Below are 20737 nucleotides of genomic sequence, written 5' to 3' on the forward strand. Positions count from 1 at the left end.
ATGAAAATAGATTTCAAATATCAATTCCTACTCCTAAAGCTCAAAAAACTATAAACTTTCTTTTTTTTTTTTTGTTTTTAGCCGACTTAGATCCATAGTTTTTTTTTACACTTACTTAGATCCCTAGTTAAACAAATAATTAAGATAGGTTAATTACATGTTGCAATTATTTTTATAAACAAACTGATCATGCCATCAAACTAATGCAAACTTATTTATAATTTCTTTTCTAATTGTAACTTCATCTGATTTAGATAGCAAACTAGCAATCTCCTTAATAATATGATAATTGAAATGTGAATCCAATACCATAGGTTTAGATTATTAGTTGAATTGATAGGTACAAAAAATTGACGGAGGAAAACATAAGCCAAATTAATTATGATGGATGGGGAACGCAAGCATGGGCAAAATGTCAAGCCAAAGAGAATGTCAAGTTCAAATCATTATTTCTCTCACCAATCTTATGTAATCTATCATGATTTTATTTTTTATGTGTGCTTTGAAATAAAAGAACATTTATGAAAACAAATAAATTGTGAATGAATGTGTTATTGTTAAATTTTTTATTATAAAATATTTATAAATAAAATAATATATTATTAAGTGGCGAAGCCAAAAGGTAAGTAGGGATTACGGCTCTCTCAAAATATTTTTACCTCTTTTATACTAAAGTGCCTGAACCTACTAAAATATTACTTTGACCCCTTTTTCTTTTTAAAATTACTATTTGACACTTTTTTTTACCTAATTCCCACTTTCATCACATTATTAATAAATAAAATAAATATGAAGCTGTTGGAGAATGAAAAACTCTTATAATGACAAAAAATTGTGAACATTATTGTTCTCGTAACTGTAATAAAATTACTTTAAAAATGATTGTTATTATTATTATTATATTTTATAATAAATTATGTAAATTAAAAAAATTAATGAACACGATGAATGTAATGATCGCGATAATAATTATTATATCTATAATTATAATAAATATAATGTGATTGAAAATGAGATTGTGATCCTAATTTAAATATTTGATTGCAAGTTAATAACATTTAGTGCTTATTTTAAAAAAATACATTTAATCATGGAATGAATAACACCCTAAAATTATGTTTGATGTATATGAATATTGATACGATAAGATGATAATTATTTTATTTCACATTTGATTTGTATTTAAAATGAGATGTATAGATTGTAAAAAGAATTAATATATTCTTGTACAATATTATTCAATCTTCTCAAAGTAACAAAATTTATTTTTAATTAATGTAATTAAACTTACATATTTAATTATATTTTTAAAAATTATATTAATAATTTAAATTATATAAATTTTAATTAATGATAATTTTGACAAATAAATAAATTATCCTATCATAATCTTTGTATATATCAAATATAAAATAAAATAATATTATTTAATCTAATTTTATTTATAACATAATTTTATTTTGTCTTATTATAATCTTATATATTAAACATAATTTTAACATTTAGTCTTAAATTAATCATTTAACCTATCATCTATAATTTTTATTCAAAATTTAAATCTAATATTAAACATATTTGTCTTGTTAATGTTTTTTTTTTTGTCTAAAAAATTTGAGTTAGATTATTTAGTCTTTTAGATTATGATAAGATATGTTTGTATATGATAATTTAAGATAAAAAATAACAGATTATATATTCGAAATTATCTCAATAAATTATCACCGATAAGACTCGAACAAAAAATAATCTTAACCGATTTAAACAGTTAGATATTTAAAATAGCCAAAGTGGATGCGTCAATGGTTACCAAGTTTAGTAGACCCAAGAGACAACGGGCTCTATTTCCGGGGCTCGGCTCCTCTATGTCATAAGAAACAAAGCCATAACCCAACACAGAGACGAAGAAAGAGAGAGTTTGATAAAAAACAGTCAAAGATTATTATGATTCCAATTCTTTGATGATTCAAATAAAAGACTCCTTTCTTTCTCATTTCCTCTTACATCAGGTATGAAATTTCCTTTTTTGTCTTATTATATACATAAAAACACTAGATTTAATTCCATTTTTTTTTTAAATTTGGATTTTAGATTGGATTCTGGAAGAAGGGACTGAATTGAAGCTTGAATTGAGGTGAAGATATAGAGCTAAGTGATCAAGTTGCTTCTTTTTTTTTTTTTTTTTTAATCTTGGAAGGTGAATTGTGGTGAATTTTATGGGGGGTTCTTGAATCTTGATTGAATTTCTGCATTTTCTGTTGAAATATTGAATTGGGTTTCCTTCAAAATCCAGTTCTTTGTTTGTTTATGGGGTTTTAAGGTTTTGTTTGGGCTTTTGCTGGTCTGAACATTGCATTGAAGTTTTATGCAAAAGCTTAAAATCTGCACCTTCACTTCTCTTCCAAGAGCTGGAATTTGGTTGGTATTACTTGTTGTAGCCCTGGTGTTTCGCTGTTCTTGATGTTTAATTAAGAAAAACTTTCAATTTCAATGGCTACCTCGCCACAAGCTTCTCCTGGCTACTCTAAGACTATTACTCCTCAGATGGATTCCGCTTCACCTAATCCTAATAAAAGTTCAATTGCACCTATATTTCCTGTGCCAAATTTACAACAAGATCAGATCCCTTTCCATTCAATAAAAGATCTTACTATGCTGTCACAGGCAAATGGGGTCAAAGCTGGAAGCCCAATTCCACATCTGAGTACTCCCCCTGGCCCTCCTGTATTTACATCACCAGTCTGGCTTGCTGCCGTGCCTTTCCGAAACTCTCCTGCAACTCCTCCGCCAGTTGGTTTCTCATCAGGTTCAGCTTTGCCCACATCTTCACCTTGCCATTTTTCAAACGGGTCAGTTGAGCTGCAACAGCAACTTCCCAGTGCTATAGAGGAATCTGTGCCTGACGGAGACTCGCCATGTGTTTTATTCTCAGCTGAGAAGGTATCTTTCATTCTTTGTGGGATGAAAGAAAAAGCTGATATATTATTTTATCAGTCTATTTCTATGATTTTGCTACCAAATTGTCAAATTTCTTTTTCAGATTTTATGATTATGTATGTATTATTAGATTTTACAGTCTATTTATCTTTGTAATTATATGCACTATTTCTATTTATAATTCATTTGTCCTCCTCTTCCATCCATCTTTTATGTTAGGTGTCGAAACACAAGAAACAAGCAAATGTACCTAGTTTAGGTTTTGGAGTATTGGTTTCTCCTGGGAGGGAGACATTGCCAAGTCTTCAAGTGATACAACATGATCTTCATCGATGCCATAATTGTGGAGCTTATTCAAATCTGTATTCTAACATACTAATTGGCTCAGGCCATTGGCAGTATATAATCTGCTGGCATCTAAATGGAAGTGAAGGTGAATACATAGCATCAGGCAAGGAAGAGCTCCGTAATTTTCCAGAGCTGTCATCGCCTTTGGTTGATTTCATTCAAAGAGGTAATAAGAGACCAAGTTTTGTTCCAGTTACTGATTTGGGAACATCTGCACTGGTTGTTCTTGTCATTGATGAATGTCTAGATGAGCCACACCTTCAGCATTTACAGAGCTCCCTGCATGCATTTGTTGATTCTGTGCCACCAACAACAAGAATTGGAATCATTTTGTATGGTCGCACAGTATCAGTCTATGACTTTTCAGAGAAATGAATAGCATCTGCTGATGTGATTCCAGGTGGCACTTCACCAACTCAGGAGACCTTGAAAGCATTGATTTATGGAACTGGTTTATATTTGTCACTGATCCATGCTTCAAAAGAGGTGGCACACCTGATATTCTCTTCATTGAGGCCATACAAGTTGAATGTTCCAGAAGCATCAAGAGATAGGTGCTTGGGTACTGCAGTTGAGGTTGCTCTGACTATTATTCAAGGGCCATCTGCAGACATGTCTCCAGGTATAGTTAAAGGGCCAGGTGGTAATAGTAGAATCATTGTGTGTGCTGGTGGACCGAATACTTATGGCCCTTGATCCGTCCTTCATTCTTATACTCTTCCTAATTATCCTCATAAGGAAAAGACAGCAATGAAATGGATGGAGCATCTTGGTTGAGAGGCTCATCAACATAACACAGTGGTGGACATTCTCTGTGCTGGAACTTGCCCTGTACGGGTTCCTGTGCTGCAGCCTCTTACAAAAGCTTCAAGGGGTGTTTTGTTCTTCATGATGACTTTGGTGAAGCCTTTGGTGTGAACTTGCAGAAGGCATCTGCAAGAGCAGCTGGTTCGCATGGTTTGTTGGAGATACGCTGTTCTGATGATATTCTTGTTACTCAGGTCGTGGGTCCTGGTGAAGAGGCACATATTGACACCCATGAAACCTTTTAAAATTATATTTCTCTTTATATTCAAGTGCTGAGTGTTGAAGAAACACAATGCTTCTCGATATTGATGGAGCATAAACATGACATCAAGAGTGATTTCGTAATTTTCCAGTTTGCCATTCAATACTTAAATGTTTATCAAGCTGATATAGCTAGAGTGATTACTATCAGATTGCCAACTGTGGATAGTGTTTCAGCCTATCTTCAAAGTGTTCAAGATGAGGTGGCTGCAGTCCTAGTTGCCAAGAGGACTCTTTTGCGAGCAAATAGTTATTATGAAGCAATTGATATGCAAACAACATTAGATGAAGGAGTTAAAGACATTGGTTTAAAGTTTGGGTCCCAAATGCCAAAGTCAAAGCAATATCGGTTCCCAAAGGAAATCTCTTTACTACCAGAGCTTCTATTCCATCTTAGGAGGCGCCCACTGTTGGGAAGTATAGTTGGTCACAAGGATGGGAAGTCTGTACTTTGGAATTTGTTTTTGAATGCATCCTTTGATCTTTCACTTCGCATGGTGGCCCCTTGCTGTCTGATGCACCGGGAAGGAGGCACTTTTGAAGAATTGCCTGCTTATGATCTTGCCATGCAGTCTGATACTGCTGTTGTTCTAGACCATGTTAGAGATGTCTTCATGTGGTTGTTATGTGAATCAATCCATCTTATAGCTTTGGCATGTTATATATCTGTTATATTTGCTTTCTGGCTATTTTTGCTTTTATGTTATTCACCTTTGAACCATAAAGTCTGGCATGCATGTGTCTGCTATATGTGGTCCATTTTTTGCTTTGTGATTGAGTAGGAGATCCTTGAATGCATGTAGTTTGAAGGCAAGTTGCAAACAAAGACCTTAGCGCATTTGTTCCTATGCTCTTTATGAACACCATCAAGCTCGGTTATTATTAAGATTGTATTTCTCTCTGTTAATATCAGGCCACGGTAGAAAAGAGATGCTAGCTTGATGTATGGGGAACTGGAAGTAAAGGTTTGGAATTGAGAAGCTATTCGTGCCTTTCTAAATGTGGTCACAGCTACCTCATCCATCTAACATTTTTATATCATGGTCACTTTGTAAATGCATTTTGTATAGCATACCCTTATATATATACACACACCATGTGACAACCTTGCCCTGGACGCATTCTTTTGCTTTTTCACTTTTATTCCACCTGTATGTGTATGCCTGGTATGTTTATGTTATGAGAGAAATACCGGTGGATTACGTTTTTTAGAATTGACTTTAGAATCTATGTTTATTTATTTATTTAGTTTTCAGGGAATAATATTGAACATCTTCCTGTCAACTGCTGGCTTCAGGGTGCTGAACTTGCAGCTGATGAAGGACGAAATGCAGCAGCTTTGGCAGCTTGTAGATCATTGGCAGAAGAGCTCACAGAGTTACAATTTCCAGCACCTCGGATCCTTGCTTTCAAGGTTCTTCTTCCCTTATTTTGTCCGAATATTCTATAAACTGTGCATTGTTCCATCAAACAGAAAAAGAACCTAATGATCTGGTTTTATTGCAGGAGGGGAGCTCTGAGTCTCGATATTTTGTTTCTCGGCTGATACCAGCACACAAGGATCCTCCTTACAAATAGGTAAGAGAAAAAAAATAATGGGCAAACCTCTTTGCTTTTAGTCCTAACAGGTCTATCTGTTTCTGTATGTATTTATTGAAAAATGAAGGAATGCATATAGTTAGAAAACAGTGAAGTAACTATTGCTTGATGCTTATGCAGGAGGCAAATTTCCACAGCTCCAAACACTTAACAGAACAGTGGACAAAACTGAAAAGCAGTTTTGTTCATTTTGATGATCCCAGCTTCTGTGAATGGATTGGGAATTTGAAAGTAGTGCCACCAGAAAAAAGATAAGATATATTTTCCTTTTTTTTGCAGTTAAAATTCCTCCAAAAATCTTTTATTGCAATCTTTCTGCTCTTCTTTTTTCTTCTTCTCCCTATGAAAGGAATGTAACTCATTCATTTTTTCTTTTCATTATTTTTTTTTTCTTTTCCAGCTCTCCTTTACAAAATTTCCCTTTTTTTTTTTTTTATATATATAAAAGAAGTTGCAGGCGCTGGGATTTGAACATAGACCTGCTGGGTGTGATTGAAGGTAGTTCCATGAATCAACTAAGCTAAGTTCCAATTTTCTCACTCTTTTAAAATTGAAAGAAACAGTTATACTTCATAGTACTCCAAAGTTCAACTGTATTGTCTCATTGTTAGTTGAAAATTCTTTTGCTAGAGAAATAGTTTTACTTTACCTTGTATCATTCTTATATAAATTATGCCATTTTTTGTAAATCTCTTCCGATGGTATCCTTGAAGTTACTGCAGCATGGTTGGTTCCGGAGAAAGTCTAATTCAAGGAAATCAGACTCTTAATAGTTTTTTTCTTTGGTTTTGTATACAATTGAGCTAGCTGATAACAAATATTCTATTTGGAGCAATCAGGTTTTGTGATTTCACAAGTTGGTTTGATTGAGAACAACTGATGAAATGATTGACTGGTAAGTAAACTTTTGCGTTGGTGGCCTAGTTTATAAGCCAATAAAGCATTGGTGAGCAATAATTTTGCTTAAAAAATGGTGAAATATAAATGTTAAACGGAGACGTTGGCGATTTGTATATTCGTATGGGATAAAATATTAAAATTTATGTTTTTTTATTTTTTTTTATATAATAATTACGTATCATAAATAAAGTGGATATGAAAATATAAAATATATTTTTTAATTATGTTAAATTCATATGTAATTATTGATAAAATTTTAAATTATTTTATATTTAGATTTTATTTTCGTATCATATTTATATCATGTTATCATATCGAAGCTTAGATTGTTAAATTTAATCCAATTCGTATAAATAATTTCATAATAAATTCATGATGGTTTAGGTGACAAGAAATGTTGTTTTTTCATTTGCTGTCCGAATTTAAATTATCTTAAAAAAAGATTATTTTTCATGAATTTATAAATAAGAATGAAATCGTAATTTGGATTTGTGATTCTTAAACAAAAGTTTGAGTGAAAAACAAAGATTTTCACATGTTTTATAAACTATTATAATTCAAATCACGGTTTTGCGACACAACTCGTTAGAAAAGGAGAATAAAAAAACAGAAATAACTTTTTTTGTAATTGTGTATTGTATTTCCTTTAGTACAATTAAATATTCTAGCATCAACTGCTATCCCATCAGTCCAAAAGAAAAATAAGAATACGAATATATTTGTAATTGGTTGGTTCGGTTTTTAAAGATCGATCTTTTAAAAAATATAATAACAATCGATTGATTTATTTTTAAAAATAAAAAATAACTGAATTGACAAAAGGTAATCGAAAAATCAAAATTTGAATAAATTTGTCATTAATTTTGAATAATTTGTAATAATTTTTACCAAATAAAATTTACTTTATAATTTTATCATCAATATTATATTTGTTATTTTTATAAATATAAATTATTTTATCTATATTTATATTATATATAATATAATTTAAAAACTATCTTTAAAAATCAATTAATTTGATTGATTTAATTATTAATTTAAAAATAATAACAGGTCAAATTAATTCATTAAATAATTTTATCTAATAATAATTATCAGAATTAAATGAATTAAAACAATTCAATCGATTTTTTTTTTATTTTGATTAATCAAATCAATCAGAATCGATTTATACTCACTTTTATTTATTGGTATAATAGAATCAAAATTAGAAGCATTTGATCTCTTTTGGTTGAGTAGTATATTGAATTAGATGTGATAATTTAAAATATAATATGATTATATAATATAAATATGATTCAAATAAAAAATTAAAATTAATACAATTTAAAATTTTAATAATAATTATATATAAATTTAATAAAATTTTAAAAATATATTTTATATATTTATATTTACACGTAAATTATTATCCATAATTTTTATATAAAATATGATATAAATTTATAAATTTTAATGTGTATATATATATATATATATATATAAACACGCACGAATCGTCGTGTCTACAGTAAAGGACTAAGTTCATGTCTACATTAAACCAGAACTTCACTTGTTAGTGAGTTGGTCCGGGCCTGAGTAGTAACGAGTACTGTTTTCCCACTAAACGGGGTCATCCATTTCCCAAAAAATAAACAAAAAAGCAAATTTCATTGCTTACCAAAATCCAGCGTTTTAACATTCCCCGCCCCGCCTATCTTCTGTTATTTCTTTCCTTCCCCTCACTGTGTCAAGAGAATCTAACGCAACCAAAGAATCTACCACTATTCATTTCTCTGTAAGACTTCATATCTTCCCACATGCTTTCGTTTTTATTTACTTTCGCAGTTTTTCATTTATATTTTCGTAAGTTTTATATGATATTTTTGTTCTAATTCTAGACTCTGACAACATTAAGCATTTCTAGTTTTCTTGGGTGTTTTATGGTTACCCATCTGAACCTTGATCTGAATGCACGTGTCCTACAGGTGTTTCTGTTTTTTAATAAAGTAAAAGGGTCGTCGGACAGTCCAGGAAAAATCACTTTTAGTTTTGTCTTTGATCTCAAAGTTGGTAAAGGCGGTAAATGTAGACCTGGCAATTCGTGTATCATTGTCATATATGTTTCATTTCGTGTCAAACATATGTAAAATATGAAAATTATCGTATCCATGTCTGACATGCCAAACTCATATATGGTTTTTATCGAAATTTTAGACCGAGTTATGTGTCATATCATTATATCTTGTCAAAATTACTAAGTTTAGGTAACTGTTAACGGTAATTGCTTGTTCACCAATCAACATGGTTGTTCTCCAAGAATTTTTTTAGAATGTTCAGGACCCATCATAAGTAGGCTTGAACAGATACTGAAGTCATTAGGTTGATAAACTATATTAATATTTGTAATTAGTAGGGTAGGGGGTTTATTTTGCTTTAATGGGGATATTAATGTTTAAACTGATAGGTATGTACTGTTTCTAATTGTTCTAATTAAATGCTTTATTTTGTTTGTACTCGAAGTTGATGATATGGCTGGAGTGGAGCAGAGGCAGAACAAGTCTGGAGGTGGTAAGTATTTTTTTTGCTCAGGTTGGTTAGATTTCATTAGTAATGTGCCATAAAGGTGTGGCGGTTTCTAATTTTGTGGATGTTTTGTTGTTGTTGATTTTTAGGAGGGACAAAGAAGGAAGTGAAGAAGGAGACTGGTTTGGGTCTCTCCTTTACCAAGGATGAGAATTTCGGGGAGTGGTACTCTGAGGTGCAATGACTCAGTGCCTGTTATACTATGTTATTGAGATCTTAGTATCTTATTGTTATATCATCATTTTGGCTTTTGTAGGTTGTTGTCAATGGTGAAATGATTGAGTACTATGACATTTCTGGCTGTTATATTCTGAGGCCATGGGCAATTTCAATTTGGGAGATCATGCAAGTGAGTCATATGATGTTTATACTCATATTGCTCTTTAAATGTAAATAAGAAGTGTTTATTAATTACAAGGAAAAAATATTTATGGATTTCATTCCTCGATCTTTGTTTTCTTTCTGTTTCCTTTCACGGTTAACTTATCCATGGTGTTAAACTGTAGACATTCTTTGATGCTGAAATCAAGAAAATGAAAGTCAAGAACTGCTATTTCCCTCTCTTTGTATCTCCAGGCGTTTTGCAAAAGGAGAAGGATCATATTGAGGGTTTTGCTCCAGAGGTGAGAAACAATTTTTTTTTTTTTGGCATAATTGACCTTGTGGAATGCTTCACAGCTTGAAAGTGTTGGTTTCTTTTTTTATCAAACTTTTTGAAGCCATTTGAAACTCATTTTGTTCCTAAACTTTTTTGCCCTGTTTTCAGTGATTTACTTCATTTTGTGGAAATCCATAGTTTAGTTTCTATCTAGGGCTCAAATTGGAGAAAGTTTTTTATCTAGGGCTCAAATTTGGCAAGTTCTTCCTCATTTGAGCAAGATACTTTCATGAATATGCTGAAAAAATGGCAATATTTCGATGTTTTTATACTTTTTAGCACTGGACTTATGCAACACTTAAGTTTTATGCATTTTTTTACTAGAAATGTTATGTGATCTAATGAAAAAATGACATGTGAATGGCTTTGGGATCCTGGTTTAATCAGGTTGCTTGGGTGACCAAATCTGGGGAGTCTGAGTTAGAGGTGCCAATTGCAATCCGCCCAACTAGTGAGACAGTTATGTATCCCTATTATTCTAAGTGGATTAGAGGACACCGTGACTTGCCTTTGAAACTTAACCAGTGGTGCAATGTCGTTCGATGGGAATTTAGCAATCCCACACCATTTATCAGGTAATTGTCTTAAAATTGGTCAACTTTAGCTTTTCCGGTGTTATCCTGCATCCTTTTCCCCCCCTCTCCTTTTCCGGATGGGATATGGTATGCCATACATGTAATGAGATGTTAATTTTCGTAAAATTTTCTAATCTTGGTTCAATTTTCTTATCCTTAGTTATTAATGTTTACAGATGAGAACATTATTTTCTCAATTCTTTTGATGCCAAGTTAGAAAATTAATTTAAAATGATTTGATGATAGATTGGTCACCACTAACTTGCTTCTTAATTGTAGGAGTCGTGAATTTCTATGGCAGGAAGGGCATACTGCCTTTGCAACAAAGGAAGAGGCAGACACAGAGGTAGCATAGACTTAAAATTTTTACCTTTGATCAACATTTCAACCTTAGAGAGCTGAAGTTTGCCCATTGTTCTATTGGTGTACAATGGAATAGGGAAGGTTAAAGTAAATAGAAATTTTGCATGGCTGATCCTTTTCTTTTTCATATTTATCTACAATTAAATTTTGGTTTAAAATGGCATTATTGCCTCGGAATTGCCGAATGAAGTATTTAAGTAAGCATTTCAGAAATTTCCCATGTGATCTTATTTTGAATAATTTCAATATTTTGTTGGTTTCTGTGCTGTGTCAAAAGTCAAAGTCATATTTCATTGCTGTTACAGATTTCACTTGTCTTGCCTTTTGAAGTATCATTGAAGGATGTGCTAGATCCTTAGAACCTTTTATGTGTGTCTAAATATGGTTTTGTTGGTGAATATATTATGGAAGGGGGACTGAGGTGGCAAAAATGACATGCTGAGTTATATGTATTTATTGTTGAAATACTTTGTGCTTGGTAGATTTTAGACTTTAGTTCCTACTTCTAATCACTCTTGCAATAGTTGTACTGCTTCTCATTTTCACATCCTTTGCGATATCTCATGCTGTTAACTAAACAGGCAAAAAAGGGACTTAGTAGCCAATAACAATGGTAGGGATGTCAGCTGGGTCTCTTTACGTATGTCTAAATTTTGTTATATTTCAGGTTCTTCAAATATTGGAACTGTACCGATGTATATATGAAGAATTCTTGGCTATTCCTGTTACAAAAGGCAGGAAGAGTGAACTAGAGACGTTTGCTGGTGGACTTTACACAACTAGTGTCGAGGTATGGTATAAACTATTATGCATATATACATGTAATAACAATCTCTACTTATTGGCATGAACAACGAACTTAAATTGTCTGCTTGATCACTGTGCTTTAATATAAATTGAGGAACTTTTAATCTGTTCATAATATGATAGGCATTTATTCCAAACACTGGGCGTGGTATTCAAGGTGCAACCTCCCATTGTCTGGGCCAAAACTTTGCAAAAATGTTTGAGATAAACTTTGAAAATGAAAAGGGAGAGAAGGGTATGGTCTGGCAGAATTCCTGGGCGTATAGTACTCGAACGGTAAAACTTTTTGTCTCTTTACTTAGAACATTCTTAGCATTTATCATTTCAAGTCCTTTGTCATGCTATCCCTACCATTTATGTTTTGTGGTTTTGGGTGATTACATGGGGTTGGAATCCTTAACTACCATATAATTCCCTTTCTATTCTTTTCTCCTTATTCCTGCTACTCTGCTTATGTTTTCTACTGTTTTTCAAATTTTCTCAGATTGGGGTAATGGTTATGGTTCATGGGGATGACAAAGGTTTAGTGCTGCCTCCAAAAGTAGCAGCTTTGCAACTTATTGTGATTCCTGTGCCTTACAAAGATGCAGATACTCAAGGTATTTTTGATGCTTGTGTTGCCACTGTGGCAACCCTCTCAGATGCTGGCATTCGTGCTGAAGCTGATCTTAGAGATAACTACTCACCTGGTTGGAAGTATTCAAACTGGGAAATGAAAGGTGTTCCCCTAAGGATTGAAATAGGACCTAGAGACTTAGCAAATAATCAGGTGAACCCCCCCTTTTTTTTGGATGCTGCTTTCCTTCTATTCTTTTATTTATTAATTTGCTATTGTACTTATACAGTTAAAACCAGAAAAGTGCTTTATTTGACAGGTACGTGCAGTTCGCCGTGACAATGGAGCAAAAACTGATATCTCAAGAGTCTTTTTGGTTGAACAAGTAAAAGGAATGTTGGATAAGATTCAACAGAACCTGTTTGACGTTGCAAAACAAAAACGAGATGCCTGTGTTGAAGTTGTAAAAACTTGGGAAGAGTTTGTAACAGCTCTTGGGCAAAAGAAACTGATCTTAGCTCCTTGGTGTGATGAGGAGGTATGACTTGAATTTGCAGAATCCTTATTCTTTACAGGGACCATGACTATTTAGTATTTAATCATTGTTCCTTTAGTGCTTATCTGCTACACTTAGTCTTTGCATTGAATCATTAGGCTGAAGTGTTTTGTTGGTTATAAAAATGAGTTGGATCATATTTAGAACGTCATTAATTTCCAAGATTACCTCTCCAGGCATTTGTTGGTTGGAATGGGTCTTGCTCGGTTTCATAAAAGACTTTTAATGTTTTGTATAAATGTAGGATGTGGAGAAAGACGTGAAAGCACGAACGAAGGGTGATATGGGAGCAGCTAAGTCTCTTTGTACCCCGTTTGAACAGCCTGAACTCCCAGAAGGTAAAGCAGGCATTTATTTTAAACAATAGGATACTTTCCCTCCCTCATAATACTAGTAGTATTTTGTTTTTTAATAAACTGTTACTGCACCAGCATGCACTAATGGGCAACTGCCAAGAATCTTAATCTGTGACAAACTACAAAAGATTATTGGAAATTTAGAGAAATCATACTACATTAAGAGGAATAAGAGATAATAAATTAATATTAATCAGTAGTTCAATTAATTTGAAGGATTAAGTAAAAATCCGGCACCCATTGAGCTTGGTTCAGGTGAGATGTGATTGCAAATGTGTCATTGTGATTGAACCTGAAGCTTAGCTCAGTTGGTTCATGTAATCACTCTTAAGAAGTGGTATCTAATAAATCTAGGGTTCCAATCTCAGCACCTGCATCCCCCTCTCTTCTCCAGGCTGCAACCACTTTTGTATCAAAAAAGAAAAGCTTACTTAATCCTTTTGTAACACAGTCTTTTCTCATTTAGAATTTTATAAATTTCTCCTTACATTAGTATTGAGGGAATTCATGTGTAAATGCTGTTTGATTATTTGTAACCTTACATCCACAAAAAGAAAAGAGGAGATTATACGTCTTCTATAGAATTCTCTTCTCATCAAAAATGAAATTATGCAGGTACTAAATGCTTTGCCTCTGGGAAGCCTGCAAAGAAATGGACCTATTGGGGTAGAAGTTACTAAGATTATTCTCTTTTTATGACCATCTCCTTCACATTGTCCCCTGTCTGATGTCAGCTGTGCTGGTGTGTGGACCATTCTTAACAGGATAATTTTCAATTTGAAATTGTTATATGAAACTGATGAGAGTACTTGGTTTTATTATCATATAGTTAACAGTTCACTACGATGGATGGCAAAATATTTACATGAGTAAATGTCACTCATCTGTCATTTCTTTTTGGTGATTAAAACATGCAGAATGGCAAAATATTTACAAAACATGCGGAATGGCAAAATAGTTACAACTTTAGAATGGATGTCCTCATTTCCAACTGGTCAAAATTTACTATTAAGGGTCGTGCTTGGCCTCAAACATTTAAACTTAAAACTTAGCTCTCATTGGTTATAGCCAAAAATAACCAAAAATTTTCAACTTCACAACCAGGGAAGGCAAAAATACTCGAAATCGATGGATTTCGACCCGACTCAATCTTTTAAAGTTGATTTTTTTTTTTGAAAATCGAATATCGGATCGGATATGGTAAAAAAATTTCGAGTTCGGGTCGGTGTCGAGTTTTAGACAAACTTGACCCGATATATATAAAAAAATTTATTTTTTTAACTTTATATTTAATTTTATATATTTTTATATATATTTAATTTTATATTTATATTTAAAATAATATTTTATTAATTTCAAGTCGGGTCGGATCAGATTTGATTTTATACAAAATGTCGGGTCAGGTCGAGTTCGTGTGTTAAAAGTTAAAAAAAAAAAAATTTATCGAGTACGAGTACGGATGCGGGTTTTATATGATTAAAGTCGGGTCGGATTCGAGACGAGCAAAAACCCACCCCGACCCGAGCCGTTGCCATCACTATTCACAACTTAGTAAATTTTGAATCCGAAAATTAAATTAATTGATTCATACAATTATCTTTAAAAGATAATATATAACATATTTAAAGTTCAAATCATTTGTAACTCATTCTTCTATAGGTTACAACCTCTTTATTTATATATATATATATATAAAGAATAAATTCCTGGCTAAATTCATCGGTTCGTTTCTATTCTGACCACAAATAACTGGCAGGTCATTGAACATGGCGGCAAAAACATATCTCATTGGATTTCAAGCAAAGCTCCTTGATTCACTTCATCACCATCAAGAAGTTCCTGGATTATTTGATTGATAGCATTTCCTCGAGCCTATGTTTTGTAAGACAAATATTTCAGCACACAATCAAAACCACAACAGGATAAGACAATCTGCAAAGCGGAAACCCCTAACCTTTACTCCAATTGCAATTGCTGTTTTTAGCTTTACAAGCTCACCCAATCTTAGGGACCCCTTTTTATCATCTCTAACAATCATCAATGGTACCTTCCTCGACGAAGCCAACGTTGGCAGGTGCTTTATTAGCCACTTTGGATTGCAATCAGCAGCTAACAAAATAGCCTACAAGCTCAAAAAACATATAGCAAACCTTAAGCAGTGCTTGTGAAAACATGACAGCTAAGGATCCACATGGATGGATGGCGAGATTCAAAACAGCGGTGGTAATGAGATTACATGAAGTTTAATACGCAAGCAGTAAGATTAAAATCAATGATGAAAATATGTATTTGAATATAAACGCAAAGTGATAGGAAGATTGAGTATAACAATCGGTTGCCTCACTAAAGCCAATTGATTGTCACAATCGCAAAATGTCTTCATTTTCATTTTTACGCTAAGGCAGTCGACTGCTCTAGGATCTAGATGTTCACTGAATCCTTTCCCCCAGCCAACTGCACCGCCGGGTGCTTTTGGATAGCATCGTGCGGTACAGTTGGCCCAAAAAAAGGTTGCGATGGAATCAAAACTAGCCCTTAGTATAACAAACATATTGCAATAAACAACTAAGTATAGATTGTTATAAAGGCATGACAGATCACTCAATTTAAATCTAGAAACAGGGAAGCCAACCTGAAGCCTAACACAAGGAGATTGAGCAGAGCTTCCATTCTCAACACCGGGTGCCATCCGTTCAAGTACACGAGTCACATCATTAACACCAATGGCAAATTGTTGCTAATAACGATGCACCAAATACAATATAACAATCAGATAATAATAAAACCACAAGGATCATCAAAGAAAATCAATAAAGCATTGAACAAGAGATCAAACCTTAAGCCATACTTTTTCAGGCAAGGAGTTTCCAGCCAATGCTCTTGCTGACTCTACCCCTCTGTTCATTGCAATAACTTCAACTATTACCTCTGAAAAAGAACAAGAATTTGAATACCAAAAAAGGGTATTCTTTAATTATTGATAATGTGTTCGAATCGTTTACCTTTGGATTGATTTAAGCACGTGAACAAGACGCTCCACTTCATAACAACTGCCAAGATAAAAAATAAAGAAATTAAATCAAAGACCCAAAATTTGCATAAAATCCAATGAAACAAAGGCAGACTTACTCTTGCTGCTGAGGAACGGAACCATCAAGAATGTTGTTTTTGGCTGCCTTATTTCTAGCCGTCATGTTTCATTTTAGAGTTCGCTACTTGTTTGATGAAAAGCTTGAAAAAAAATTGGTGTAAATTGCCTAATATAACTTTGATTTAAGCCCATAGGATTTGGGTATTGGGCCATGGAGCCTTTGCGGCCAATTCATTTAATTATCAAGATAATTAGCCCACAGCTAGATCCAGGCTTTGAGCTCTTATATTTTAATTTTCATTCCTTTTATTATCATTAAAGGAAAAAAAAAAAGAAAAAAAAACTAAACCCAATGCAATAAAAATCTTATTTAAATATATAAAAATAAAAAATTTTGGTAAAAAAGAAAAAAGTCTAATGTAGAATTTCTATTCTTTTGATATGTAGATAATTTTAAACAATTATCACGTGTCTTGCATCTAATAAATATACATTCTTAATTTAACAAATAATTTTAAAAAATTAATTGCAATTATTACTTCTAAATAACTAATATTTACACCATATATATATATATATATGGTAATATGTAAATTTTATGTGAAAGGAATTTGATAATGAAGGCAAATATTTATTTCCTTTTTTGCTATGCAAAATTAGTCAAATTTTAAAATCATAGGGATTTTTCCTTTGCCATAAATAATTTATGTTGGCTATAAACACCATCCTATAAAGGTGATTGTAGACATGGATTTTAAACTTAATCGGCTAACTTTTTATTTATTTTATTTTTTATGCAATAACCAATGCGTGTTAAAACATTTTTCTTTCATTTTTTTAATACAATTTAATTTTGTGCTACCTTAATTTATCCGTTTGTAGTATATTTTGTAGTATATTTCCTTGGTTTTATATATTTTATATATTTTTTAATTCTTTTTATTGTTATTTTTTACGTTATTTTGATTTATCAAATTGTTAGATTATTTATATTCCTTTGGATACTATACAATTTTTTTTGAATGTTTATTAGCATATCTTACTTTTTCATAAACTTATTTTAGTACTTAGGAAGCTTGTTTTGTTATTAACATCTCTATATTAGTGGTATTGTCAATGATTTTATTTTTTAAACTTTATTATCTCCTTTTCTAATTTTTTTTTATGAATAAATGTTTATAAATAATATCTATTATATCCCATATATAAGAAAAGTTGTATTTTGGAAAAGAATAATATTTTAAAAAAGTGTGCATTTTTTTTAAAGTGGGTAGTTTTTTTTTTCAAATAAAAAATATATACATATGCATATTTAGTTGTATATTTTTATATTTTATTTTATTTTGTAATTTTTGTAATTAAACCATAGCATTATTATAGATGAAATACTATTTCGATGCGAAATACTTTTATATAATGTCCTTTAATTTCATAAGACCACATTTTAATTCATAAAAAAATTTGTACAAATGTATATCTAATTTTTTTTTGTTTGCCATTTTTAAGTATGCATTATTTATATATAAATATCTTCATAACCAAAAAGAAAGCGAGAAAGAGAAGATTTTATATTTATCTTTTTTATTAATTATTGTATTTATTATTATATTTAAAAACATTATGAGATAAAATTTTTATTATCTAAATTGGCATTATTCATTAGTATTTGAAAGAGATTTTAAAAACCTGAACCAACTATTCGTGACATAAACTATTTTTAACATTATTTTTGTAACATACAAATTTGCATTTACAACGAAAAATTTGCTATTATGAAAAAAAAAAGAATTTGCTGTTGATGATGAGAATTAAAGTTTTATTATCTTTTATATGAATTTTAACTTGCAGTAATTTAATATAAATAACAAAAAATAATTTTGTATTTAATTAGTTAAAAATAATAAAAATTCACTATTAACAAAATTAGAACTAATTATATTGAAAATATTCAAATTAGTAGTAATTACGCATTTAATATTTTGTCAAACACTCCCATAATAAAAGCAAGTAATGGAAATGAAATCAATGAAAATTTTAATACTTATATATAGTTTTCAAATTAATATACTATATCTTTTTGACAATTGATTTTGTAGACAAATATTTATATTGGTTGCAAAATCCTTTTGTGTATTTGAATTTTGGTAATTGAATTTTCATTTATATATTCATTTGGGTTAATAATTACATGAAAGTGAGTTATTTTTATAATTCTAACATATAAGTTTATTTTTTTAAAAGAATATTAACTTGTAAATTGGAATAAATATAAACAATGCAAAATTAATAAAGTAATCTTGAGTTAATTCAGAATTTTCTATAAGATATATTCACTTTATTTTCTTTAACAATATTGCTCATTGAATATTTTAAAAGTTTTATTTTCTTAAATGTCACATAGATATATGTATATGTAAATTTTGTATTTTTTAATTAAAAAAACTATTTGTGTGTATAATAATATATATATATATATATATAAACATTAACCCGTACATCTCATGGATTATAAACTAATTATAAATAAAGAGTAAAGCAATAGGCAATTTATATGTATAGATTTTTTTATTTTATTTTAGGAGCCATGAATTGGAACCCAGGACAATTTTCGGTATTGGTCCTATATCCTTGACATGTTTTTAGCCCAAGTGAAATTACTGGAATAAATTTCAAAAATTAAAATCAAAAGTATCAATATAATTAAACTTGAAGTTTAGCAAAATTAGTTCATACAATTATTTTAAAGTTTAGACATCTAATAAATTTGAGGTTAAATCGCTACTCATGTGACAACCCTTTTTTTCAATTATTAAACTACAACCTCTTTTATGAAAAAATATCAATATGATTAATAGGTAGTTAAGTTAAAATAATGAAAATCAAGCAGAGTTATTATTGCTGGTCTTCAGTTGAAGAGCTTTAATGGAAGTTTGTCATAATTTATGTCGACATAAAAACATGAAATACATATTTTTACAATTTGTGGATAGGCTTGTTTTTATTCATTTATTAAGATTAACAAATAATCATGAATAATATTATAAGGTTCGTTAATTAAATGAATATATTGAGAACATAATAAAGCTCATTCATATTTTGTTCGTTTACATTTAAGTATATAAATAGTTCATGAACATGCTTGATTTTTGTTTATTTATTAAATTTAACAAACAATCACAAACAATATTTGGCTTCGTTAATTAAATGAATAAATCACGTATATAACAAAATTTATTCATATTCGATTGGTTTACACCCTTACCTTCTTTCGAACTATCAGTTAAAGTATATAACAAACTACTAGTAAAAACACAAAAAACAAACAGGACACAATGTTATAAATTCCCTATTTTCAATGATGATGATGAATGAGAGGTTGAATTTACATGTGGCATTTTTTTTTACCTTTTCAACATATTTTATGAACTAAATTAAAAAAAAAAAAGATTATGATCTCATGAAATGAAATAGGAAATTAGATGGATTAAAGAATTTAAGATTCCTCATCTCTATCTTATACAAGACTTTTAATTTTTAAGAAAGTCTCTCAAGAAAGAGCACACGCCAGAAACCTTATCACATATGATATACCATTACCAACTACACCCGTTTTCAATTTCATCGAGTATGTACTTATTTTTAGCTTCATTAAAGCTATTAACTTTTTTGGGTAATCCTTTATTTCTTCTTATTAGTGTATTGTATAGAATAGAAGGAATGAGAAAAAAAATTAATGGATCAAGTGAAAACATCAGAGGGACTTATTGGTTAATTTTAGGTAAGCAACAATGATCACCTTTAATAGTTTTTCTTTGGGTGGTTTTAGTGGTTTTCCCATTAACCCATCTAATCACCCATACTTACACACACTCTTCCTCATCTTCCCAGTATATTCCTTTTGTCTTTTTTTTTTTGTTTTGATCAAATAAAAAGGAGAAGGTTTTAGTTAAAAAAGCAAGAGTTTTGTCGCATCTGCAAGTTGTCTTCTTAAGTGTTTAAGATGAAAGAGAAAACACACATCTTATGTAGAATGAATTCTTAGGTCATTGCTTTTCCTTTTCATTTTTTGTTTTGTTGTTTTGAGTTTTCATTTTTTTTATTTAAATGTGACTTACTTTGTTCCTATTATTTTTGCTACAAAACTAAGTTCTTAGATTTTGAACAAGATCTTAATCAAATACTTAAATTGTGTTATGAAAGAACAATTTGATTGATCTAAATTTTTTTTATACATGTTGTTGGGATCTAAATAAGCAAAATGGTTCGTCTTTTTAGCTTTTATGATTATGGTATACTAGTAGTGGTTATAAACAAATATATTTTACTTTTTCCCATTTGGATTAGCTGTGTCTTCTCTCGGC

The 20737-nt window shown here is 30.9% G+C and overlaps 2 protein-coding genes and 1 pseudogene across 12 annotated transcripts; 2 read left to right on the forward strand and 1 right to left on the reverse strand.

Moving 5' to 3' along the window:
* Positions 1 to 1869: 1869 nt before the first annotated feature.
* Positions 1870 to 6784, forward strand: LOC149519061 (protein transport protein SEC23 A-like; annotated as a pseudogene). The gene is made up of 6 exons (XR_016341393.1): positions 1870 to 2006; positions 2089 to 2937; positions 3154 to 4949; positions 5648 to 5764; positions 5857 to 5928; positions 6070 to 6784. The product of XR_016341393.1 is annotated as a protein transport protein SEC23 A-like (transcript).
* LOC111287182 (proline--tRNA ligase, cytoplasmic-like) lies at positions 6310 to 15277 on the forward strand. Of its 7 annotated transcripts, none has more exons than XM_089759198.1 (14): positions 6310 to 6447; positions 6789 to 6844; positions 9352 to 9420; positions 9504 to 9589; positions 9671 to 9763; positions 9921 to 10037; positions 10460 to 10647; positions 10927 to 10993; positions 11678 to 11800; positions 11941 to 12093; positions 12302 to 12586; positions 12693 to 12911; positions 13174 to 13267; positions 13901 to 14109. In XM_089759198.1, exons 3-14 carry the CDS (start codon positions 9360 to 9362, stop codon positions 13963 to 13965), a joined length of 1551 nt encoding a protein of 516 aa, XP_089615324.1. In that variant the 5' UTR covers positions 6310 to 6447; positions 6789 to 6844; positions 9352 to 9359; the 3' UTR covers positions 13966 to 14109. The 7 variants fall into 7 exon arrangements, with proteins under 7 accessions (XP_089615324.1, XP_089615327.1, XP_089615328.1 ...); XM_089759201.1 differs by having other exon boundaries at positions 9352 to 9399; XM_089759202.1 differs by having other exon boundaries at positions 9352 to 9396.
* LOC111287187 (uncharacterized) lies at positions 14834 to 16591 on the reverse strand. Of its 4 annotated transcripts, none has more exons than XM_022877522.2 (6): positions 16415 to 16591; positions 16288 to 16335; positions 16134 to 16182; positions 15918 to 16022; positions 15240 to 15407; positions 14834 to 15157 (listed from the first exon to the last, which is right to left on the reverse strand). In XM_022877522.2, the coding sequence occupies exons 1-6, from the start codon at positions 16477 to 16479 to the stop codon at positions 15071 to 15073; spliced, it is 522 nt and encodes a 173-aa protein (XP_022733257.2). In that variant the 5' UTR covers positions 16480 to 16591; the 3' UTR covers positions 14834 to 15070. The 4 variants fall into 4 exon arrangements, with proteins under 4 accessions (XP_022733257.2, XP_022733256.2, XP_022733259.2 ...); XM_022877521.2 differs by having other exon boundaries at positions 16122 to 16182; positions 16415 to 16588; XM_022877524.2 differs by having other exon boundaries at positions 16134 to 16213; positions 16415 to 16586.
* Positions 16592 to 20737: the final 4146 nt, after the last annotated feature.

This window comes from Durio zibethinus, chromosome 4, assembly GCF_047325235.1.
Source record: "Durio zibethinus cultivar Kanyao isolate XHJ-2024 chromosome 4, ASM4732523v1, whole genome shotgun sequence".
NCBI classification, from domain to species: Eukaryota; Viridiplantae; Streptophyta; class Magnoliopsida; order Malvales; family Malvaceae; genus Durio; species Durio zibethinus.

Excerpts from the sequence above, each read along its gene's own strand:
- LOC111287182 (XM_089759198.1), top strand. The coding sequence starts at position 9,360 with ATGGCTGGAGTGGAGCAGAGGCAGAACAAGTCTGGAGGTGGTAAGTAT. Across the intron at positions 10,648-10,926 it reads AATCCCACACCATTTATCAG|GAGTCGTGAATTTCTATGGC; the intron begins GTAATTGTCTTA and ends TCTTAATTGTAG. Across the intron at positions 12,912-13,173 it reads CTCCTTGGTGTGATGAGGAG|GATGTGGAGAAAGACGTGAA; the intron begins GTATGACTTGAA and ends GTATAAATGTAG.
- LOC111287187 (XM_022877521.2), bottom strand. The coding sequence starts at position 16,479 with ATGACGGCTAGAAATAAGGCAGCCAAAAACAACATTCTTGATGGTTCC. Across the intron at positions 16,183-16,287 it reads GTGCTTAAATCAATCCAAAG|AGGGGTAGAGTCAGCAAGAG; the intron begins GTAAACGATTCG and ends TGCAATGAACAG. Across the intron at positions 15,158-15,239 it reads CAATTGCAATTGGAGTAAAG|GCTCGAGGAAATGCTATCAA; the intron begins GTTAGGGGTTTC and ends TACAAAACATAG.